A 26,263-nucleotide genomic window follows, 5' to 3' on the forward strand; every position below is an offset into this window, starting at 1 on the left:
AAACACAACTATATCCCACTCCCTATAATAGAGAGCAATTTAAAGATTCAAAAGCAACTCTCTATCTTTAGAGGCGATGTGATTAGATAGTATTTAATATGAAACAATGCACATACCAGTTATGATAAAAGACCAATAATACTAATTACACACGTAACAGATAAGCATGCCTACCATAATATAACATAGTTCTGGTAAGATACCGGTTATAAATCCTAGGACACGAAAGCTACTAATGCTAGGTTTATCACTTAATATGTAATCTATATATGAGGGTAAGATCAAATAAAAAGTTCATTTTGCCTAAGTAGGATGAGAAGTAATCTTACCTGTTCATTTTTCAAATCAATAGTTAAGATGAAAATGTAGGATGAGAAGTAATCTTACCTGTTCATTTTTCATTTTGCCTAAAGGGTATTTTGTGAAAATCATATTTATTGACATTCTCTCTCCACATGCAAGGCACATGCATATTTCACCCTTATTTTTTAAACGTTCATAACTTTTTTATACAACATTATTTTTTCATAAAATCGAGCGTTTTTTTATCTTCAATTTGAGTACCATATTACTATATAAAATATGACGACTAAAAAAACTCACAAAAATGTGTTGTATTTTCCTATGTTGTATAACATTTTTTGTACTGGATTTTTGTAACTTTTTAAAATCCCAGTTGCTTTTTATTTTATAAAACACATCATGCAACAGTTATTCCCACTTTATACAAATTTCAGTTTCTTTTCTTACAAAAACATTACGAACCACACTTAATTACATAACTAGTTATACATCATTTTCCTTATACTTTGATGATTAAACAATAAGCATCAACATCCTTATATTACGATGTAGCCAAAATGAATTCAACAGTTTTCAGAAGACATGTTTGATAAATCCAAACATAATCCCGAGAGTTTAAATTGGATTCAACAATATTCCAAAAAATACACAGACGTTCTAGTTTAGGATTCTGTAACCAGTCTCCCTGTTTACCATGTCCGGGACTAAACTAAGCTTGCTCTACCTAAGCTCTGAGATAATTCCGACCAGGCCCGGCTTAACCCAACCACCCTCAACGGACTATTTTTTCCTCTTTCTATTAATTACAAAAATGTATATGTTCCAAGTCTAGAGCACTGAGCAAAAAACAGAAACTATCAAAAAGTTAAGGATTAGTAATCTTTTTCAGAAATCGAAGTGTTGAACTTTTCTTTCTTAAAATTTTTTTTCTTAATTTTTTGTGCTGAATTTTTTGTACTATATTTTTTTGTGCTAAATTTTTTCGTGCTATATTTTTTTTACTAATTTTTTTTGTGCTATATTTTTTTGTACTGTATTTTTTGTGCTATATTTTTTTTGTACTGGATTTTTTATGCTAGATTTTTTGTACTGGATTTTTTTGTTGTATTTTTTAGAAAACAAAAGAGGTGCCACATGTCATTTTCACACTCCTATTTATAAGGACCAAAATGCCTTTCTTCCTACTTATATGGAGTGTCACATGTCATCATCACAATCATTCTTAGGCTACTTACGCAAAATCTACTTTTTAGTGGATCCTTCCCCTCTATATATGAACTAGGTTATAACCCGGAAACTTTCCGGGTAGGAAAATTTAATTTACAATAAATAAAAGTATATAAATAACACTTTTAACCTCTAAAGTATCATCTTTCCTTTTTCTCCACCACAATTTTTTAATTCAGTTTCTTAAAGTTTTTCTTGTTGTAAAAAGCCATAAGAACATACAAAAGCAAGATGAGTATGTGTAATGTTAAGAGTCTAATTACAAATTATGTGATATTTATTAATCATTTAATTAGTAGAGATATGTAACTTGTTCAACTCAAATTGATATAAAAGCGTCAAAGTTGAAATTTCAAAATTGATTAAAAGAAGGTCAAAAAAGCTTCAAACTTGAGCAAGAACATCCGTTGCAATATATAATAGGCATAGTGAAAAAGCCTCCTACAAAGGTCACTTTGTGTGATAGTCCATCTATGTTGTTTGGCATAACCGTGTGATACATGGATTGAACAATTTAAGTTGTATAAGACATAAAAATATAATATAAATTAAGAAAAAATAAATTGCATTACATTACATTTAAGAATTCATATATATTAACAATAACAACTTAAATAAATATTATCATTTATAGATGCCATATGACGAGGTATGACCCGCATCGGTCAACCCGACCCGGTTATAACCTATTATTTTAAATATAAATATAAATGATTATTCTAGAACTTTCCATATCCGCATGGAAGTTGCACAACCAAATCTCCAACTTTTCGGGAAGATCATGTAAATCCCTAACTTATCGGAATATATCCTAGGTTAGAGGAAACCCTAATGGAAAATCTATAAATAAAGGTAAACGTATAAGGTATGATCATCTTGCTCTCATATAACTTTCTCTTCTCAATTTCCTTTTACTTCCACAAACCGAGACTTATTCTCACGCCGGAGGGTGGTTACAGGAATAACCCCATTCCTGTAACGAGTCCTAACGGTGCTTCTGCTTTGCAGCTAAGCGTTCAGGTCACTAATCATCGAAGTGCTAACCCATAATCACCGCATAGGTCAGTGTTTCTTCATTGGCGCCATCCGTGGGCCTCATTCAGAGACAGAACCTCATGGCAAGTGATCAGAACGTAGCAGATCAAACGATGACAGACAATAACCTGACATTGGGGACGAGCCTCGGTGTCACCACACAGTCCTCCCCAGCCGTTACAAGGTCGCTGGACCCAGAGTTCGAGGCAGAAGGACCACCGCCAGGTTTTGACAACATCACCACCGTCTCTTCCCAGACTGTGGTGACGAGCCCGTTTCTTTACATGCCCTCACAACTGCAATCAAGGGAGTTAGGGGGAACTAGCGGTAATATGTTCACCCCAGCGACAACTACTAATGCACAGGCTTCACGCCTCTCCTCTGCCCCTGTTATCACATCGGCAAGCCCCAGCACCGTCACACCACAAACTAGCAGGCCTCAATACTATCAACCTCTGATTTCCAACTCGATGCCACCGCTACACTCAGCGGCGCTTACCGCGGCATTATCGACGCCGCCCCATCAGCCGGTCGTCATGCCGGCCGAAATTATGAACGCCCCCATCACACCAGGAAACCAAGTATATTTCCCTGGGTATTTTTATGCACCACCTTAAGGATATTTACCCTCGTACGGGGGTTCGGCGTATTCGCTCCAGCGAACGACGCAAGGTAGCGCTCAATCGCCGTACGCGGCTTATATGCCGCCTTGGTGGAGTGTCCCAACGCCACAACCGGTTTATACCCAGACTCCGCCTACGGCTGAGCCTGTGTACGACAGGGGAAACACGGTCAGGCCCCGGGTGTTTCCAATAGGAAGCTCCAACCCTATAGTGGGAACTGCCCCGGGTATGGGCGCCCCACCAGCACAGCCTATAAATGTGGAAGAAGACGAACTTACCAGACCGTACAAGCCGATAGGCGCGACGTTCCGGTCTAAATTCACTCGAAGAATCGCCGAGGCTCCTATCAAGGAAAAACCCAAGATGCCCCAAACGGTTGGCAAGTATGATGGCCTCGCCGACCCGGATGATCATCTCAACTTATTCAAGAGCGCCGGCGAAGTAGCCTGTTGGTCCATGCCCTTATGGTGCAAAATGTTCGTACAAACGCTAGTGGGCGCGGCCCGAGTTTGGTGGGATAGCCTGCCTACAGGCGAAATAGACAGCTTTGAAGATTTAGAATCAAAATTTATCTTACAGTTTAGCCAGCAGCGCAGACACACGAAAGATAGAAACGAGCTCCTCGACATCCGTCGGCGAGATAATGAGACGGTAGAAAAATTTATCATCGGATTTAACAAGGAAAGCCTGGCGATCCCGGGCATGACAAATGATCTGGCATGTGGAGCTTTCCTTCAGGGGGTCAATGATGACGAGTTACTGAGAACGCTACATGGAAGGGATGGTGTACCCCCAACAATCGATGAAATACTTCGAATAGCCAAAGTATACGTCATACAAGAGAAGGTAGTGGCAGCTAGCCATGCAGCCAATAGGAAAAAAGAAGCCCTAAAGAACCAGGAGGAAAAAGATCACCGGGGATCTAAAGGCAAAAGTAGGGGAGACCGATACCAGAGAAACGACAAAGACACGCGGTACGATAGACACCGAAACTCCTATTCAAGGAATGAGCCGTCGAAACCTCGATCCGAATACCCCAACTTAAGCAAGACACCGGCTGAAATTTTAGCCTCAGAAAACCTCAGGTTTAACTGTCACACCCTGGCTTTGCGGAAGCGTGGTTAATTTGGTGTGACTTCTTAATACCATAGCTTAATCATAACAAAGCTATATGAATTAAAATATGCAAGATCATCCATTAAAATAAAAATACCATAACATTGTCTTAACGGGATAACACCCTAACAACCATAAACTTGTTCAAACATTACAAACCCAAACATAACATAGACATGATTCAAGGACTGTGACTTGTCCAGGAAAGAGTCACATTCCCCAAACCCTGGATGACCTCGGTGACTAATGCAGCGGAAAACATGCCATACCGTGCCAGATCTTTTAATTCCCTGAAATACATGTAAGTTGAAAAATCAACAATAATGTTGAGCGAGTTCATGCGAAAGTGAGTAAATAAACCATTGTATTTATCAAAAATCCTGGTATGTAGCAAATAAGGAAAAAGAGATCACCAATGGTTTGCAACGCCATTGATATGTGTGAAGTGCAAGTAGGAAGACTCAAACCTAGCGGATTTATGCGTCGGGCACTAAGTCACCCCGAGGTCCGTTATGCTGGACCTGGGGCTGGGCTCGCTACACCCAGATAGATCTACCGCTCCTGTCCCTCGGTCCTACTATGAGGATTAATGGCCTCAAGTTTCCGCCTACCCACTCACATGATCTAAGTAACAAACCTCCTTACGCTAACCATACCATGTATAAAGTATTCATAATCAATGTAACATGTATTTCACCCCCGCAGTTTAGAAAACTGAAAACAGTTAAGAGAAAAGGGGGACATGAACTCACAGTCAGTGCGTCGCTATACCAAGTACTCCGAATGTCAGGCAGCTGTGCAACGACCTACATGTGCTAATACTATTAGACGGATGGCCGTGCCTTAGCTTTATAGTTTAAGTTTTTGGGAAATAGTTAGACAACTATTTCGTGTTTATATTTTGCATGTACTTGGTAGTTAATCTCCTTCCCAAGGATGGGGGATTTAATACATGTGTGTTTGTATTATATCATTAAGTCCCACTTAATATATTTTTACTTCTACTTCCAAAATATAAATATTTTTCTCAAAAATATTATATTTTCACTTCACATAATATTTCCAAAATAATGCGTCGACAAGATACGCGTTCATGAATATTTCCGTAATGCGTAAGTTACGTTTTAACGATTAAGTGGTAATAATAATTACCGGCGTAACTTACATGTTTGTCGTGTAAGCGTTTGTATTATTTTGGAGCTGTTATCGTTCGAAATATTATTTTTACTCTAAAAATAATATTTGTGTATTTTCACAAAATAATCATAAACAGTGTTGTGAAAAATTATATTTACCAAATATATATTTGTCACGTTTAGTTTTGTGAAAATCCCACCTCCGAATATTTGTAAATAAAGTCGTGGCGAAATATATTTTGAAAGCATATAAAAAATAGCTCTAACACTTGTAAATAATTCTAAGTGTTAGATTTTAGAAAAATTTCGCCAGAGTTTCCCTTGTAACTGGAGGTGGCCACGCTTTCAAGCGTATCATTTTCTTTTACAAAATCATTTCAACACTTCTTTAATCAATCAATCAACTTTCGACACATCAAAGTAGTTGACAAGTATGTAAATCGCATAATCACATGAACTTGTGGTTTTTCCGAAAACTATAGTGTAGATCCCGATATATTTTGTGGATCTATGTGTAAAATAACTTAATATCGTAAAAACCTCGTTTTTAGAATAAATCATCCTTTACAACTTCCCGTCATCTTTCTCAAAGATTGCTATTTTGTCGAAACTTTTCATTTCACAAGTGTTTATACACTTGTGGTTTGTAAAAATCATATTTGTTAGTGTGTCATCTGACTTTTATAAAACATGCTTTTCTCGACACTTGGTTCTACGAAAATACCACTTGTACATACGTAGATCCGCTAGTTTTAAATACTATTTTACAAGTAAAAACACCTTTACACAAGTTCATGTTTCTCGTGTGGTAGAGTTTCACCTTTTAACCCTTGTACCGATAGAAACAAGCTTATGTCAAGATCCATGATCTTAACAAAGTCGGGTTAAACGATGATCCGAGCTACCACTACGTAGATCGGGCCTCAATAATCACCACTTTCAAATACTACAACCTTTACACAAGTATTAAGCTTTTAACCAACTATATTCATGTTTTAGTAGCCTTTAAAGATTCAAAATGCAAGTTTCCGAGTTTTAACCGTTACAAATCTTATTAACCACTTTAGATATGTTCGAGAATGAGTTTTAAGTGTTATACCTCTAGCTCGGGGCTAGGGAAGAATCTATGCGAAAATGTGGTGGATAAAAGCAAGATAACGAGGTTCTTCCACTTCCGTTTGCTCCAAGACTCCTAATACGTGACCTTGAACACTTGTATATGCTTGGAATGAAGAGATCAAGACTCGAAAATGGATGTAGGAGAGGGAGGGGGTTCGGCCGAGAGTTGGGAGGAGAGGAGAGAAAGAGTTTTGTGGTGAAATGTGAAGTGTAATCTCTTATGTGTCTAGGTTAGATTTTATAGACAAACTTCAAGTGCTTAATCCAATGGTCACTATGTCTTCTTGATACTAGACACAAGCCAATAAAATAATCAAAAGGGTACAAGTCTTGGTCACATTGTGACCGATCGGCCCAAGAGGGGGGGGGGGGTATCTAGTTCGATTTCAAGTATTTAGTTAGAGTTTAGTTAGATTAACTAAGTTAGATTAGGGGTTAACTTAGTTAGTTACATGTTGCGTTTTAACGCGGGTGTTAGGGTAATCAGGGACCCTAACTGGCTCAGAAAAAGACCAATAATATTTTTGGCAATATTTTTATGTTCCGGGTATAGTCCGGTTGTTTGGTTGGATAGAAATCCGTTAAAGTGCTTAAGTAAGCTTTTAAGCGTCGTTAATAATATTTTTAGTGACACTATTTATTCTACAAAGTGTCAGGAATATTTTCCTCATGTTTTGGCACTTTATTAGTTAGCCAGAAGCTAGTATGTTAATAAAAGTGCTGTGTTTCGTGCTTAGAGTACGTTTTAGGCACATCCAGTCATTATATCTTATTCCTAGAGACGCAATTTTACAACCCTTGTATCCCTACACTCACTATCGGTGTAGTAAAATATTTCTGGCTCATACAGGCCTTTAGAGGCAGTGTCTGCCTGATGCTGGCTTTATCAGCATGTTCAATAGGTTATCCGTTCTAATGCTACTGTACTTTAGTGCATCATGTTTGTCACTAAGGTTCAACGTGTAAATAATGTAGTGACGGAAATCAAAGTATGATGCAGGAATATACAAGTGCTAGAAATCAAGTAGCAGTTCATTGGCAATTTCAGTTAAGCACAGTAATTAAGCAACAATTATTTATTAATTAAATCGTACGGATACCTGGTTTAGTGAGGGTTGTCACTTTCTCCCGCCGTTAGAAAAATTTCGTCCCGAAATTTTAAGCTCTGCTTGTAGAAGCAGGGTTCTCAGGAAATAAGTGGGGGTATTTCTCTTTCATTCGGTCCTCACGCTCCCAGGTGAATTCGGGACCATGTCTAGCATTCCAACGAACTTTGACGAGTTTGACACTGCTCCGGCGGGTCTTGTTTACTTTCCAATCCGTGACCTCAACAGGTTCTTCAACGAAATGGAGCGTGTCGTCAACATGAATTTCATCGGTAGGAATGGCAACGGTATCTTGAGTTGGACTTTTCTTCAGATTGGATACATGGAATGTATCGTGAACACCATTCAGTTCAGCAGGTAAGTCCAACTTGTATGCTACTAACCCGATTCTCTCCAAGATCTTGAACGGTCCAATATACCTCGGGTTCAACTTTCCACGTTTCCCAAAGCGTGCCACACCCTTCCAGGGTGATACCTTCAACAAGACCATCTCACCAACCTCAAACTCTAGAGGTTTCCTGCTTCGATCTGCGTAGGCTTTCTGCCGATCACGAGCCGCACTGATGCGGTCTCGTATCTGTGCGATCTTATCTGTGGTTTCCTGTACCATTTCAGGACCAACCAACTGTCTATCACCTGCGTCAGCCCAACAAAGCGGCGATCTGCACTTGCGCCCATATAAAGCTTCGAATGGCGCGGCACCAATACTGGTGTGGTAGCTGTTGTTGTATGAAAACTCAACCAAAGGCAAATGCTTATCCCAGCTACCGCCCAAATCCATCACACATGCTCTCAGCATATCTTCTAGTGTCTGTATCGTCCGCTCGCTTTGGCCGTCGGTCTGCGGGTGAAAAGCAGTGCTCAGATTCAACTTTGAGCCAAAAGCGTTTTTGGAAGGATTGCCATATCCTTGACACGAACCTTCCGTCTCTATCAGAGATAATCGAGAGAGGTACTCCATGGCGTGTAACAATCTCTCTCATGTAGATTTCGGCTAGTTTGCTCGTATTATCCTTCTCTCGGATAGGTAGGAAGTGTGCTGACTTCGTTAAGCGATCCACTATTACCCAAATAGTGTCATGGCCTCTTGGCGTTCTTGGCAACTTCGTAATAAAATCCATAGAGATTTGTTCCCACTTCCACTTGGGAATCTCTGGTTGCTGCAGAAGTCCCGAAGGCTTCTTGTATTCCGCCTTAACCTTGGCGCATGTTAAACATTTGCTCACATAAACAGCAACATCGCCTTCCATCCTAGGCCACCAATAATAATCTTTAAGATCCTGGTACATCTTATCCGCTCCAGGATGGATAGAGTACCGCGACTTATGAGCTTCATCAAAAATAATCTTTCTTAAACCACCCAACAGAGGAACCCAAATCCTTTTCTCAAAACACAACGTTCCTTCCCTGTTTGGTACCAATAACTTCTCCATCCCACGGAGATACTCTTCTTCAAGGTTTCTTTCCTTGAGAGCTTCTTTCTGCGCGGCATGAATGCGCAGAGGAAAGTCGGTTCGAATGATCATCTCCAAAGCCCTAACCCTTATGGGCTTGATCCTTTCTTTTCGACTTAGGGCATCGGCGACCACATTCGCCTTCCCTGGATGATACTTAATCTCGCAGTCGTAGTCATTCAACAGTTCTACCCATCGTCTTTGCCTCATGTTCAGCTCCTTCTGGTTGAATATATGTTGGAGGCTCTTGTGATCTGTGAAGATTGTGCACTTCGTACCATAAAGGTAGTGTCTCCAGATCTTCAAAGCGAAAACTACTGCGCCTAACTCCAAGTCATGTGTGGTATATTTCTTTTCATGTACCTTCAGCTGGCGTGACGCGTAGGCAATAACCTTTTGGCGTTGCATCAACACACAACCCAAACCTTGACGCGATGCGTCGTAGTATACCACGAAATCATCTGTACCTTCCGGTAGAGCTAAGATTGGCGCGTTGCAAAGCTTATCCTTCAATATCTGAAATGCTTCCTCCTGTTTGATTCCCCAATCAAACTTCTTGTCCTTCTGAGTGAGGAGCGTCAATGGTTGGGCGATCTTTGAAAAGTTCTCAATGAACCTTCGATAATAGCCAGCCAAACCCAAGAATTGCCGAATCTCGGTTGGCGTCTTTGGCGTTTCCCAATCCTTGATCGCCTCGATCTTGGTGGGATCCACGTGGATTCCATCTCCATTCACCACGTGCCCAAGGAATTGCACTTCTCTTAGCCAAAACTCGCACTTAGAGAACTTGGCGTACAACTGTTCCTTCTTTAACAGCTCCAGAATGGCTCTTAAGTGCTGCTCGTGCTCAGCCTTCGTCCTTGAATAAATCAAAATATCATCGATGAATACAATCACGAACTTATCCAAGTACGGCTTACAAACTCGATTCATCAAATCCATGAACACTGCAGGTGCGTTTGTCAAACCAAATGGCATAACGAGAAACTCGTAGTGTCCATATCGAGTTCTGAAGGCTGTCTTTGGGATACTCTCCTCCTGTATCCGTAGCTGATGGTATCCAGATCGAAGATCGATCTTTGAATAGAAGCTTGAATCTTGTAGTTGGTCAAACAGATCATCGATTCTTGGCAGGGGATACCTGTTCTTGATCGTCAGCTTGTTCAACTCTCTGTAGTCAATACACATACGGAAACTACTGTCCTTCTTCTTGACAAACAAAACTGGAGCTCCCCAAGGCGAGAAGCTCGGTCGGATAAATCCCTTGTCTAACAACTCTTGAAGTTGTGTCGACAGTTCCTGCATCTCAGACGGAGCAAGTCTGTAGGGTGCCTTAACCACAGGCGCGGCGCCTGGAACTAAGTCAATACGAAACTCCACTTGCCTTTGAGGCGGCAAGCCAGGCAAATCTTCTGGAAAGACTTCTGGGTATTCCCTCACGACAGGGATGTCTTCGATCTTTGGCTCAGCAGCCTTCTTATCTACAATGTGTGCCAGAAAGGCAGCACATCCCTTCTGCAAACACTTTCTTGCCTTCAGGCAGCTAATAATCCTCAACGGCGTCTCACGCTTCTCTCCGTGAACAATAATGGTCTCACCATCATCGGTCGGGATACGAACGACCTTCTCATGACAAACTATCTCGGCCTTGTTACTTGATAACCAATCCATCCCTACTACCACGTCGAAGCTTCCCAACTGGACTGGTAGTAGATCTAGAGCGAACTCACGCTCTCCCAATTCGATTACGCAGCCTCGGATCACCTCATTAGCTTCTACTAACTTTCCATTTGCTAATTCGATCGAGTACGGAACATCTAACTTACTAGCGGCTAAACCAAGCATATTCTTAAATTCTAACGACACGAAGCTATAATCGGCGCCAGTATCAAATAAAACGGATGCATAGCGTTGGTTTACAAGGAACGTACCAGTGACAACATTGGGATCCTGGCGCGGTTCCCTTGCTTCTATGTTGAAAACCCTTCCGCGGGCTTGGTTCAATTCCGGGCAATTCCTCTTGAAATGCCCAATGTCGCCGCAGTTGAAACATCCGGGCCTCTGCCCGTTCCCACCATTGTTTTCCGCTTGGTTGTTTCCCTGATTTCGATTCATGGTTTCCTTGCATGATTGACCCGATTTCCATCACCTCCATGGTTTCCTTGGGGCGGTTCCCATTACCACCACGATTATTCCTATTCCCAGATCCTCCTTAGCCTCCCCGGCCAGCACTAGCCCAACAAAAATCCTTCGTATGACCAGACTTCCCACATGATTCACAAAATCTTAGCCTGCAACGACCAGAGTGATGTCGTTGGCATGAGTTGCACTTGGGTTGTGCACCCATATATCCCTTTCCTTTCTTCCTACCACCAGCTGTATCCTGAGCTGGCGCGTTCTGCTCTCCTTTCTTAACCACCACTCCGGTGCCCTGCTTGAAGTTCGAAAACTTTCGTTTGTTACCACCTGACGACTCCACATGAGTCTCCTTCTTCTTAGGCTCCGCTTCATCAAACTTGTTCAAACGAATTGCCTCCTCGGTGAGAGCCACGCTCAAATCAATGGCTTCAGTGATAGTTGCAGGTTTGGAGGAGGTCACCATGCTGATGATTTGAGGAGCTAATCCCCAAATGAAGCGTTCAATTCTCTTGAACTCAGGTGTGACCATGTAGGGTACCACATGTGACAAATCGTGGAACCTTTGAACATACTCAGCTATCTTAGGACCTTCCATTTTTAGATGCCAGAACTCGGTCTCCAATCTCTGAATTTCAGCGCGGGAACAGTACTTCTTGCGCATGAGTTCCTTCAGTTCAGCCCAAGTCAGCGCGTAAGCAGCAGCTTCGCCAAGTGTCTGGACTTGTAGATTCCACCATGATAGGGCTCCATCCAAAAATAGCCCTGAGATATAAGTGACTTGTTGATCCAGCGCGCATTTGCTCATGCGAAGTACGGATTCGGTTTTCTCAGCCCAGCGGACGAAGGAGACAGCACCACCTGTGCCATCGAAGTTTACGGGCTTGCAGTCCAAGAACTGTTTGTAGGTGCACCCTGCACATACATTATAACGCATGATTGGCATTAGCATTCCTGCTAAGGAAATCCATTTAGGTCATGGTATGTCTTAATGACTTAGGGTTACCATGAGGTGGATTGTTGTTGTTGCCAGTGTTGCCAGAGTTGCTTCCACTCATCCCTCCTTGAGAGGCAGCATATTGAGCAATAGCTGCAGCAATGACTTGCTGTAGTTCGTCCTGAGTAGTGGGCATTTGCTGTGGTTGACGTCTTGGCGGCATCTTCTAAAGATGTGTACGTCGGTCAGGCCATAGTAAAGCGTACGTATATAGTAATAGTAATAGCACATAACATCTCATGTTATCAATACTTTACAAATACTAATCACACAACATCCCATGTCACAAATATTATACACACAACATCCCATGTCATAAAAATATACACACAACATCCCATGTCATAAAATATAAATAAGCAATCAAGCGAATCAAATATGATGAGAATACTGCGATTGCCATATATATCGAGACCACAACGTAAGTGTATCAGTACATCACTGTGTCATACAATCATCAATCAACTAGGGGCTACATCACCCCTTTCCAAAAGCTATATCAAATCAGTGTCAAATACATCAAATACATCAAGTATGTGTCAAAAGTCAGTATCATCATGTAGTCTCCAAAATGCTATGTAACCAATAGCAATCGCGGTCCTCTCACCAACGTCTACACAAGCAGTACTGATGAGCTCTATACAGATGGCGGTGGAGGAGGGGGAAAGTAAGTGTAAAGCAAGCGACGTAGCTGAAGCCAGTCCTCCTCCATAGCCTGCTGAGTGCGAATGACAAAGGCAACCTGCTGCTCTAGTGTAAAGAGACGAGCAGCAAAATCTGGGGGTAATGATCGACATGGCTGAAGAGGAGAGTGTATCTGACCATGGCATGAACATGGTGGCAGCTGAGCTCTCTCGAGCTCCTGGAGACGCTGCGTGTGTGACTCGTGCTGATGAACGAAGGACATCAAAACGTCCTCTATAGTGTGTCCCACATGAAACGGATGGTATGGATCAGTAGGTGGCATGGCTGGTGGTGTCGACCAAAGCAAAGGCTCACTAGTGGGGTCAAATGGTGCCACATGAAATGGTGAAGTAGAGGGTGGAACAGATGACATCTGGGGCATGAAGGGAATAGACATCGGTACGTGCCCAAAAGGATGGGCTGAAGAGCCCTCTCCAGGCCTCGCTAGAGGTACAAACTGGGGAACCTGAAAAGTGAAATCAACAGGTCGTGTAACAGGGATCTGAGGGGGCAAAGGTGGAACGTCCTCATCAGCAGGTATCCAACCGTGCTGTGCATGCTCATCCGGTGGATCCATGTGGTCTGCAAATAGTGCGTGCTCAGGCTCAAGTGGAACGGGATCAAATAGGGGAGCAACAATAGGATCAACTGGTGCAATGTGCTCAACAGGTATATCAGCAACAAAAGGTGGAGGAACAACAGGATCGACAGCAATAACATGATCATCCTGCAGATGATCATCAACGGGCGGGTCAGCTAGAACGGGCTCAACTGGGATGCCAGCATGTACGGGGTCATGCTCGGGCATAGGATCTAGAGCAGCTGCCTGCTCAGGAGCCAAGGCAGGCTCATGGTCATCAAAAGCCATATCAAAATCAAAATCGGGATCAATAGGATCAACTGGATCAGCGGGATCCTCCATGGGCTGGTCCATCGGGATAAACTCAATATCATGATCCGGGTCGAATCCCGGAGGAAAAATGGGATCAGAATCCTCTATGTCGTCATGCTCAAATGCAAAGCTCGGGATAGGTGCAGCAGAGGATGCCTGGTCAGGATCCGAGTCGTGTGCAAAGTGCTGTGCGCTCACCTCGTGAGAAGGTGCGGAAGCCACAGACTCAAAGGAGTCTGGGACCGGTGAATGTGCGGGTGAGTCCTCGGCAGGGGCATCAGCATTCATCAGAAGATCGCCAGCAGGAAGTAGGGCTGCGTCCGGGATCTCATCCTCTATAGGCTCATCCTCAAACAGATCGATATCGCCGTCAGCCTCGGCGTCGAGTAGTAAGTCATATGCGGGATAGACGGCTAAAGGAATAGGAGCCGGAATCACAACTAGGGATAAGTACTCAGCAGGGGGGCCATCCGCAGGCTCATCAGCACCCTCGGGTAGTGCGAAGGGCTGGAAGTCGTCGTCGTCCGTGCTGGTGGAATCAGATGTATGCACCTCATGCTCCGAAGATGGGAGGTCATCAGATACGATAGGTAGGGGTCCGGTGGTGTCCGAGTCACATACGCACAAACATGTCGCATGGCACAGGTGACTCATGATGTCAGTAACATAAACACAACTATACTCAAATAATCAGTTATACAATCAGGTAATCACATAAGTCACCAAGTAAAAATCACATAATCCTCCTAGTCCCACTAGCCTATTCTCCCAGCCTCCCAGACTGCTCTTCCTAGTCCCACTAGCCTCCCAGTCTCTCAGACTGACTCCCTAGTCCCACTAGACAACTACCTCGATCCATTGGATCGAGCCTCGGCCTCCCAGACCGAGCCTCAGCCTCCCAGACTGAGCCTAAAAATAATAAATAAAATGCGCTCAACATTTGTTTATAAAAAGGTTTTGGATCTGGACTTAGGTGGTATGCAGTAAAAATGTTTTCGTGAGAGCCCTAGTGATCATAGTCTAGACTCGAGAAGGAATCCTAGTTCGCTATGATCAGAGCTCTGATACCAAGCTGTCACACCCTGGCTTTGCGGAAGCATGGTTAATTTGGTGTGACTTCTTAATACCATAGCTTAATCATAACAAAGCTATATGAATTAAAATATGCAAGATCATCCATTAAAATAAAAATACCATAACATTGTCTTAACGGGATAACACCCTAACAACCATAAACTTGTTCAAACATTACAAACCCAAACATAACATAGACATGATTCAAGGACTGTGACTTGTCCAGGAAAGAGTCACATTCCCCAAACCCTGGATGACCTCGGTGACTAATGCACAGGAAAACATGCCATACCGTGCCAGATCTTTTAATTCCCTGAAATACATGTAAGTTGAAAAATCAACAATAATGTTGAGCGAGTTCATGCGAAATTGAGTAAATAAACCATTGTATTTATCAAAAATCCTGGTATGTAGCAAATAAGGAAAAAGAGATCACCAATGGTTTGCAAGGCCATTGATATGTGTGAAGTGCAAGTAGGAAGACTCAAACCTAGCGGATTTATGCGTCGGGCACTAAGTCACCCCGAGGTCCGTTATGCTGGACCTGGGGCTGGGCTCGCTACACCCAGATAGATCTACCGCTCCTGTCCCTCGGTCCTACTATGAGGATTAATGGCCTCAAGTTTCCGCCTACCCACTCACATTATCTAAGTAACAAACCTCCTTACGCTAACCATACCATGTATAAAGTATTCATAATCAATGTAACATGTATTTCACCCCCGCAGTTTAGAAAACTGAAAACAGTTAAGAGAAAAGGGGGACATGAACTCACAGTCAGTGCGTCGCTATACCAAGTACTCCGAATGTCAGGCAGCTGTGCAACGACCTACATGTGCTAATACTATTAGACGGATGGCCGTGCCTTAGCTTTATAGTTTAAGTTTTTGGGAAATAGTTAGACAACTATTTCGTGTTTATATTTTGCATGTACTTGGTAGTTAATCTCCTTCCCAAGGATGGGGGATTTAATACATGTGTGTTTGTATTATATCATTAAGTCCCACTTAATATATTTTTACTTCTACTTCCAAAATATAAATATTTTTCTCAAAAATATTATATTTTCACTTCACATAATATTTCCAAAATAATGCGTCGACAAGATACGCGTTCATGAATATTTCCGTAATGCGTAAGTTACGTTTTAACGATTAAGTGGTAATAATAATTACCGGCGTAACTTACATGTTTGTCGTGTAAGCGTTTGTATTATTTTGGAGCTGTTATCGTTCGAAATATTATTTTTACTCTAAAAATAATATTTGTGTATTTTCACAAAATAATCATAAACAGTGTTGTGAAAAATTATATTTACCAAATATATATTTGTCACGTTTAGTTTTGTGAAAATCCCACCTCCGAATATTTGTAAATAAAGTCGTGGCGAAATATATTTTGAAAGCATATCAAAAATAGCTCTAACACTTGTAAATAATTCTAAGTGTTAGATTTTAGAAAAATTTCGCCAGAGTTTCCCTTGTAACTGGAGGTGGCCACGCTTTCAAGCGTATCATTTTCTTTTACAAAATCATTTCAACACTTCTTTAATCAATCAATCAACTTTCGACACATCAAAGTAGTTGACAAGTATGTAAATCGCATAATCACATGAACTTGTGGTTTTTCCGAAAACTATAGTGTAGATCCCGATATATTTTGTGGATCTATGTGTAAAATAACTTAATATCGTAAAAACCTCATTTTTAGAATAAATCATCCTTTACAACTTCCCGTCATCTTTCTCAAAGATTGCTATTTTGTCGAAACTTTTCATTTCACAAGTAGCAGTTCATTGGCAATTTCAGTTAAGCACAGTAATTAAGCAGCAATTATTTATTAATTAAATCGTACGGATACCTGGTTTAGTGAGGGTTGTCACATTAACCCACCAAAACCACTGAAAGATAAACCTAACAAAGATACGAGTAAATACTGTGAGTACCACAAAGGGAGCGGGCATGACACCAACGATTGTTTTCAGCTCAAGAAACAGATCGAATATTTTGTAAAGGCGGGCAAATTGGCACACCTAGTAAGAGATATCAAGCAAGGCCCGCCTGTTGTCAAGGAAGAAAGTGACAAGGCGGCAGGCAAGAGGCCGCGTGAATTGAATATGGTACACGCGTATATGGGAAGGGGGGCAAAACGGAGTTTCTCCACGCTCGAACCCTGGATGTTGGCAACGATGACCATAGAACCTCGTATGGAGGACTTGCACCTCACTACAGATGCCCTGATCATATCCGCGGCAGTAGGAGACTACCACATGAGGCGAATCCTGGTCGACACCGGGAGCTCGGAAGACATTATCTATGAGCATTGCTTCAACAGAATGCAACCAGAAGATAGAAAGTTGCTTGAATCAGTACACGCCCCCATCAAAGGGTTCACAGGGGAAAAGGTTGACCCTATCGGTCAGATCACTTTCCCGGTAACTTTTGGGCAGTCACCTAAAGAAAGAACCATACTCCTGACCTTGCTTGTAGTCCGCGCTGAGTCATACCACAACGTGATAATCGGAAGATTCACCCTGGGAAAATTGGACGCCATAGTCTCCACGGCAAGAGGTTTCTTGAAGTTTCCTACACCGCGAGGTATTGCTACTGTGTTTCTTGACAAGATTGGAGAAGTACTGAGTACCTAAAGATGCCGCCAAGGGCCCACCGGAGCCACGGGCCCCAAAAGATGGGTACTAAGCACATGCCATCCGGACCAGATGGTCACAATCGGGGACACTTTGTCTCCAGAAGTTAGAAACGACCTGAAGAAACTGTTAAAAAGAAATGTTGACATCTTCGCTTTTGAGCATTCTGACATGACAGGAGTCCCCCGTGATAAAGCAAAACACAAACTTGCAACGCTCCCAGGCGTTAAGCCGGTCGCACAGGGTAAACGTAGCATGGCCCCGGACCGACGGGCAGCAGTTGTCAAAGAAGTACGAAAATTAGTGGAAGCTGGAATCCTCAGGGAAACGCAATACCATACATGGGTATCCAACACGGTTATGGTAAAAAAGCCAGACGGCACATGGCGAATGTGTATTGATTTCAAAGATCTAAATAAGGCGTGCCCTAAAGACGCATACCCGCTGCCCGAGATTGATTTAAAGGTCGATTCCTTGGTACCCTACCGATTCAAATGTTTCCTGGACGCGTACAAAGGGTACCACCAGATCAAGATGTCCAAAGAAGATGAAGAAAAAACAGTGTTTCACACCGATGTGGGCATTTTTTGTTACACAAAAATGCCTTTTGGTCTACGGAATGCCGGAGCTACTTATCAGAGACTCATGGACAAGGTGTTCGAGACACAAATCGGACGAAATTTGGAGGTCTATGTCGATGACCTTGTAATCAAAAGCAGGGAAGAAAAGCAAATGTTAGCAGACATCGAAGAAACTTTTCAGCGGCTTAGAGAGTATAACATTAAATTAAACCCAAAGAAATGCTCTTTCGGGGTGGAAGAAGGGAAGTTCCTGGGGGTAGTAGTCACCCGAGATGGCTTCAAAGCCAACCCAGAAAAGGTCGCCGCCATAACGCGGATGCCTTCCCCACGAACATTGAAGGAAGCTCAAGCCCTGAATGGGCGGTTAGTGGCAATCAACAGGTTCTTGGCAAGACACGCCGAGAAATCCCTGCCTTTCATAAAAACGTTAATAGATTGCCTCAACAAGAAAAACTTCAAATGGACCAACGAAGCGGAACAAGCTTTGCAAGACATGAAACGATTCATAGAAGGATTACCCATGCTGACAGCACCAAGGCCTAATGAAGTATTAAGGATGTATTTAGCGGCAGCTCATACCGCGGTAAGCGCCGTGCTCATGGTTGAACGAGATGGAAGGCAAACACCGATATATTACATAAGCCGGGTATTAGCGGGGCCCGAAACTGTAACACCTCGAATTTTTGTGTCCAATGATGTGTTAACACGTGTCATTTGATTACACGTGGCATCCATGATAAACAAAGGACTAATTTTGACAAACCTTGAAGGTATATAAATTCGAGGGTTATAAATGTCAACAAGGGTAAATATACTGTATAGTAACCCTAAATAAATGCTTGTACCTTCAAACGAATAAATCATAAAACGTACGGAAGCGAAACGCGGAAGAAAGTGAGAGATTACGAACTACAGGGGTTAACTGTGTCAACATGTTTAATATTACCTCTGAGTGACCCTTTAACGTTCCCAAGGCTTCGTAACAGTATTATACGCTCACTAGAATATACTGTAAAAATTCCGCGAAGTTCCGTCTTAAAACGAAAGAGTTATACTCAAATTCGTATGAGAAGGGTTAAAAGCGTCAACAGTGAAAGTTAAGGCTTTCCAAATAAATGAATTAACTAACCAGGGACTTAATAGCGCGGGTAAATAACACGAGGCCCCTATCGGTAAATACCCGAGGGCCAAACCGCAAAGTTACCCCTTCAAACCCGAAAGGTCAGGTAAATCATTACGAAAGATTTCGTTATTAATTACCAGATTCTGTAATCATGACAAAAGATTTAAAATTTCTGAAATCTTAACCCCACGCGGCCCGCATTGCATATTGGGTTAAGTTGAGGCGGGCCGCGAGCCTCCTCAATTACGCGTCTGGTATTTAGATCCCAGGCGGCCCGCATTATAAACGCATGGAACTTCCATGCGGGCCGCATTAGACGCCCAGATGCAGAATTGTTGTAGTTACTTGCCTTTTGGAGCCTTTGAACGATCAAACCTCAATCAATGAGGCATGGGCACCCTACACTTGACCCATAGCTCTCAGGGACACCTACCCATCACCTCTGGACTATTGTGAGTGTTTGCAATGATCATAGTTGCTTGACATTGGCTATAAATAGTCACCTTAGGCACATAACATTCACAACATCAAAAACACACATCTCTGATCATTGCAAGAGCTCTCAAGTCCTTTTCTTTGCTCCATAAGCAAGAACACAACTTCTGTAAGTGATCTAACCCTTTGTGGTTTCACATTTCCTTAGTAAATGGCTAAAAACCAAACCGTCGTAACTACGGTTTGACTTTACAATAAATCAGTAATGGTTCAGTCTTATGACGAATCAAAAGTGGTTATGAGTTGGTATTTATGTGGGTAATAAACCTCTAAAATGGTTCCCCCTGATCACCACTCTAACCATGTCAAATGTCGAGTCAAACGTGCGGTTAAAAAGTCAACAGAAAGCTATTTTAGCGATTTATGCATAATCTGTAATGTATATGTTATGGAACCTGTTTTGGCAATCATAAAACATGATAATAAGTATATAAACCTGTTTGCGCTCGTTTGAATCGATCATTTACTATATTGAACCGGTTCGGAGCCGAATGTCGCAAAAGTTTGACTTTTGCTTTGACTTCAGTTCTGACCCGTTTTAGTGAGGTATAAATATACCTTAGGACTCTCTTAGGACCAGGTCACATGTTGGTATAAACCTCTGTGGTCGGTTCATGAGTTATCCGAGTCTTTTGCGCATTTCCGTCATTCGCCTAAAAGTTGACCGTAACGGCCTTTTAAAATTAAAACGAGTATTTCGGACACGTGAACGGACCAAAACCTTGCTTATTAAATTATAAGCATGTCCTTAAAGTTTCACGTCAATCCGAGGTCTAGAATGAGAGTTATGCTAATTAGCGCAATTTAAATAAACTTTAGTAATTAACGGCGCAATTAGCATAACGCCTATCTAAACCAAGATTTCGTCACCAAATCTTTTACCCACTGTATTAAAATAATATTTTGGGAATTTTAAAGATTTTTAATAATTTTTACCTTGCTCATAACCTGCGGTTATGGCTACGGTTCGGTTAATACCGAATATGCCCTTTTCGGCCAAAACATGAGTTCTACAAGGTCTTTTGACCCGATTCCAGTTGCTACTGATTTTAAATAATAAATAAAGTATTTTAAGCTTTATAAGCTGTTCGGGAAACTCAGATTTCCTGTAGAACTCGAAAAGCCCTTTTTAAAAGCCTTTAAAATGACCGAAAAGTCCCTACGGGGCATAATAAAAACTTAAACTCGTTACGGGCGTCACGGAAGGTATCCTACTGATACCACAACCCATTTAAGGCATATTGACTTAGGAAATAAGCGTACGACTCTCATGGTTAACCGTTTCGCCTATTGCGCGCACGGTTCGGCTTATGAAACTAGTTTTCATAATTTAGCCGATACGGGTCAAATAATATCATTTGAACCCCAAAATCCAGAGTGTGAACCATTAACCCATATAAAACAAGTCTCTGAACTTTTTGGGACAGAATCACACTCCATTCTCGGTTTTCGCCTTTCACGCGATTAAACCATATCTATATATAACGGAACCAACCGGTCTAGGCTACGGCCATTATAACGACCCGTTAGGATTCTAAGAGGTTAATTAAAACCTTCGTTCCAGATTAGGAGCCCCAGTAAAAGCTATTGGTGATTTAATCCGATTAAGGAAATATACTTGCAAAGGTAAATACTTTAACTTATTTCCCCTATATGGGCTTGGGTTACGGTATACTAATACCGCTTGATTGAGCATTATATAATTCCATCGCTTAGGTGGTTAATTGATTAAATATGATCGGCTCATTTAAACAGTTTTGTTGCTTATAAGCCTTTGGGGGGTTTAATGACCGTTGTCCCGGATATCCTTGGCATCATTTTACGAAATGGCCACGACCATCGACATCCCGGTGTAGGCGTACACCCGGTATAAAGTGTCGACATAAAAGTTAAAAGACGTAGCCGTTGGTTTTTATACTACGGTTTTACGTAAACGTGGTGTGTCTATAAATCTTTAACCCGGCACGACCCGGGCTACTGAACGCATAAAAGAACATGTAAAACGTTCACAAGATTTTATTATAATTTTCCCAAGTTATAAAAGAGTTTGTGCCTTGTGCATTCAAATCAATTTTTAATAAACATTTTCAAATGTGTCAGTTGAATGTATTTACCAGTGTAAACTGACGTATTTTCCCCAAAAAGATTAAGTGCAGGTACCTAAACGTAAATTGGCTGGTATTAGCTCCCTAGCGTCGGGATAAGTCTCGCAAGCTTGATTGCAGTATCTGATGGAACAATACTTTATGTTTATTTACGATCCACTGTGGATATATTCAACCCCTGTAATACATTTTGATATTACAACCAAAGGTTGAAGTTTATATATTTATCTTATGCTTCCGCTGTGCATTATATAATTGTGTGGTTTGACTATATTGTTGCCAACATCGTCACGGTAATCCCCCACCGGGCCCACCGGTGAGACACGTGGAAATCGGGGTGTGACAGGTTGGTATCAGAGCCAACATTGAGTGAATTAAACACTATCCTAATGTGTTTAATCTCAATGACACAATTGCACATACTTGAGTCTAGACAATAACTTAGGACAAATTCGGATGATTACTCCTTTTTATCTTTATTTTCGATTTGATTTTTAATAAGTTTTGGAGCAGGAAAATGCCACCTGTTATATTCCGAAGAAGAGGAAGGGGAAGAAGAGGCCGAGGAGAAATCGTGACACATCACGATAACGAGGCTGGACCATCTGGTACAAGACATCCTTCGATGACACGGAGCGAAGAGCCACAACGACGAAGAGATCTTTACGAACCCGCGAGGCATTCCACTTCGCACAGCTCGACGCCATCCTACCGGCACTCCTTTGGGCCAAATTCAGAAAATAATCCCAACAACCCACAACCTTCCTTCATACCTCTACAACGTTCGGTTTCGCACCGGAATTATGACGACCCTACTCCATACTACATAGGTCAGTTTAATCCGGCTGACTACATACAGGAACCTTCAGGATTTGTTCCGCTTGGTCCACAAGACCACTTTTCTGAAGATCCCATGGAGGAAGATGAGGATCCTACTGAACCAGCTCGTGGTACGCCCACGCATCCGATAGACCTCCAGTTCCGCATCAAGCGCCACAACCACGTTTCTCTCCTCCTGAACAGGAAGAAATACTCCATCGACTAGATCGTGTGGAGAGAGAGTTCGAGGAAGAGAAGAAAAGCCACCGAGGATTTCTCAAAGGCTTGGCGAATCTACTAAAGGGCAAAAAGAAGAAACGTGACCACTAGCCCTTAATAGTTGTACTAAAGTAATTTCTACTCTGGAATAAGTCCCTGCGTGGACAACTCATCATATTTCACTCCCTACGTGGACTTATCTTTAGTCCTTGCATGGACACCTATCTTGTATTAGTCCCTACGTGGACTTGTCACTTATTTTAAAACCTCTCTGGAGGTATGTACTATTTGAAAGACCCGTTTAGGGCAATATGCAATTGTATTTGAGATTTTAGAATGTATGTTATGAGTTTTGTTTTAATATATATAAAATAAATCAAAACCATTCCTTTTATATTGATCTGCCTAAATAAAGAATCCTAAAAGGTGAAACCTAGCTTGGTGTCTTTTAGATCCGGTCAAGATGGTACGACCTAATTGAAAAGATTCTAATTCCCTGTTAACCTCTGTACGCATGTTAACAATCATGGCAGATGTGATTCGTTAAAATCACGCACGTCATTCTTATACAATAATCCTCTATGGATTTCAAAACCCAACTAAATGATTTATAAATCATGGGATTAATCACCAATGAAGGTGATCAATATTATTAAAACATCCGTTAGCGATGTAGTGCCTACGGGCCAATATTATAAAGACATCCATTAGTGATGCAGTGCCTACGGGCCAACCTTATTAAACACATCCATTAGTGATGTAGTGCCTACGGGCCAATATTATAAAGACATCCATTAGTGATGCAGTGCCTACGGGCCAGTATTATTAAAACATCCATTAGTGATGTAGTGCCTACGGGCCAATATTATAAAGACATCCATTAGTGATGCAGTGCCTACGGGCCAGTATTATTAAAACATCCATTAGTGATATAGTGCCTACGAGCCAATATTATTAAAACATCCGTTAGTGATGCAGTGCCTACGGGCCAACCTTATTAAACACATCCGTTTGAGATGTAGTGCCTACGGGCCAACCATACTAAAACATCCATTAGAGGTGTAGTGCCTATGGGCCATAATAATTGTCTTATAAAGACAAAAGGCAGTGGTAGTCTATGACTCTCTGTCAGAAGGAGATAAAAGAACTACGGTTCAAATCTCTATGCCTTTGATTCTCTGAAATCTCGGCTAATATTATAAAACACTATCATGATTAGGTTTTATGCCGCCAATATTATCTATATAGCTGAAATAGGATATATTCAGATCCTAATATGTAATGAATTAATAAGTTAACCAAATATGGTCTCTGTACCATGGTTGACAAATTGTCATAAGAGACAATTATATAATAATCACCTAAATAAAATTTTGTTATCTTCTGTAACAGATTCAAGTTACAATGGCGGATCCCAATGGAGAGAACAGCCACACAAATGAAGATGACTATGACAATGCGTCAGTGCATTTGACAGGCGCACAGCTAAAGGCTCTGATTGACACTGCTGTTCAGGCAGCTATTGATCGTCAAAATACTGAGTCCCAAGGCAGAACTGTGTCAAAACCACCCTCTAAACCAAAGACACACTCCAAACCACCTTCTGAACCCAAGAAAGATGACGATAAACACTCGTCCACTGAGCACAGCGTTCATCGCGATAGAGAATATACTGATGCATCCAGTGCTAAGGGTTGCACCTACAAATACTTTGTATCATGTAAGCCCCGTGAATTTACAGGGGAGAAAGGTGCGGTTGACTGTATCACCTGGCTAGACGAGATGGACACGATTGTGGACATCAGCGGGTGTGCAGCGAGGGATGTGGTGAAGTATGTGTCCCAATCATTCAAGGGCGAGGCCCTGGCATGGTGGAGGGCGTTGGTGCAGGCATCTGGTAAGTCTGCTTTGTACAAGATGACATGGGAGGAATTTATTGCTCTCATTAAAGAGAACTACTGCCCTCAACATGAGGTTGAGAAGATTGAGGCGGATTTTGTCTCACTAGCGATGACAAACCTGGATTGTCAAGCATATCTGACAAGCTTTAACACTATGTCACGCCTGGTGCCATATCTTGTGACACCAGAACCTCGAAGGATTGCCCGTTTCATTGGGGGCTTAGAGCCAGCGATCAAGGCCAGTGTGAAGGCCTCTAGGCCGACGACCTTCAGGTCAGTTACTGACCTCTCCTTGTCTCTTACACTTGATGCTGTCCGTCTGAGGGCACAAAGGAGCAAGGAGGCTGAAAAGCGAAAACGTGAGGATGATACCTCACGAAAGTCTGGGAAAAAGCACCGTGGAAACGGTGAGGGCAAGAGAGGGTCGGAGGCAAAGAAGGAGGTGCAATCTGATGGAAGACCTCACTGCAAGGTCTGCAAGAAACCTCACTCCGGGAAGTGTAGGTTTGCGTCTGGTTCACAGTCGCAACAAAAGACTCCATCCTGTGGGCTATGCAAGTCCAAGGATCACAAGACCGTGGAGTGCAAAAAGATAAAGGATGCAACCTGCTATGGTTGTAACGAAAAGGGGCACATAAAGAGTAATTGCCCGAAGTATGCCAAGAAGGCGGAAGAGACTAAGAAGTCAAATGCGAGAGTTTTTCGCATGGATGCAAAGGAAGCGGTTAAGGACGACAATGTGCTTACAGGTACTTTTCTCGTAAATAATATATTTGCAAGAGTACTATTCGATTCTGGCGCTGATAAGTCCTTTGTAGACCAGAAATTTTGCCAACTACTAAATATGCCTATCAAAACCCTTGACGTGAAATACGAAGTAGAGTTAGCTGACGGCACGATAGAAACCGTCTCTACTGTTCTAGAAGGATGTGAAATGTCCATTAGGAACCATTCTTTTCCTTTATCTCTACTTCCTTTCAAACTGGCGGGTTTTGACATCGTGCTAGGCATGGACTGGTTATCCCGTAATCAGGCCCAAATCATTTGCGGCAAAAGGCAGATAGTCTTAAGGACTCCGAGTGGTGAATCTCTTACCATTCGAGGGGATACGCAGTTCGGATTGCCCGAAGACGTATCTATGCTGAAAGCTTCTAGATGTTTGAACAGAGGCTGCGTAATTTACATGGCTCAGGTGATAATAGAAGAACCAAAGCCGAAGATCGAGGATCTTCCAGTCATTTCTGGATACCCCGAGGTTTTTCCTGAAGAACTACCTGGTTTGCCACCAGATAGACAAGTGGAGTTCAGAATTGACATCATTCCTGGAGCAGCTCCGATAGCAAGAGCACCTTACAGGCTAGCTCCAACGGAAATGAAAGAACTGAGGACCCAGTTGGATGAACTGCTGACGAAAGGTTTTATCAGACCTAGCTCATCTCCCTGGGGAGCACCAGTCCTGTTTGTAAAGAAG

General features: G+C 42.1%; 1 protein-coding gene across 1 annotated transcript; it reads left to right on the top strand.

The window, feature by feature from the left end:
* The first annotated feature begins 3,266 nt into the window (after positions 1-3,266).
* LOC110915089 lies at positions 3,267-17,549 on the top strand. The gene is made up of 2 exons (XM_022159756.1): positions 3,267-4,162; positions 16,772-17,549. Exons 1-2 carry the CDS (start codon positions 3,267-3,269, stop codon positions 17,547-17,549), a joined length of 1,674 nt encoding a protein of 557 aa, XP_022015448.1.
* The last annotated feature ends 8,714 nt before the right edge of the window (positions 17,550-26,263 follow it).

This window comes from Helianthus annuus, chromosome 1, assembly GCF_002127325.2.
Source record: "Helianthus annuus cultivar XRQ/B chromosome 1, HanXRQr2.0-SUNRISE, whole genome shotgun sequence".
Taxonomy (NCBI): Eukaryota; Viridiplantae; Streptophyta; class Magnoliopsida; order Asterales; family Asteraceae; genus Helianthus; species Helianthus annuus.

Coding starts and splice junctions, on each gene's coding strand:
- LOC110915089 (XM_022159756.1), top strand. CDS start 3,267: ATGCCGCCTTGGTGGAGTGTCCCAACGCCACAACCGGTTTATACCCAG. Junction 4,163..16,771: donor AGAAACGACAAAGACACGCG/GTACGATAGACA, acceptor TACCTGGTTTAG/TGAGGGTTGTCACATTAACC.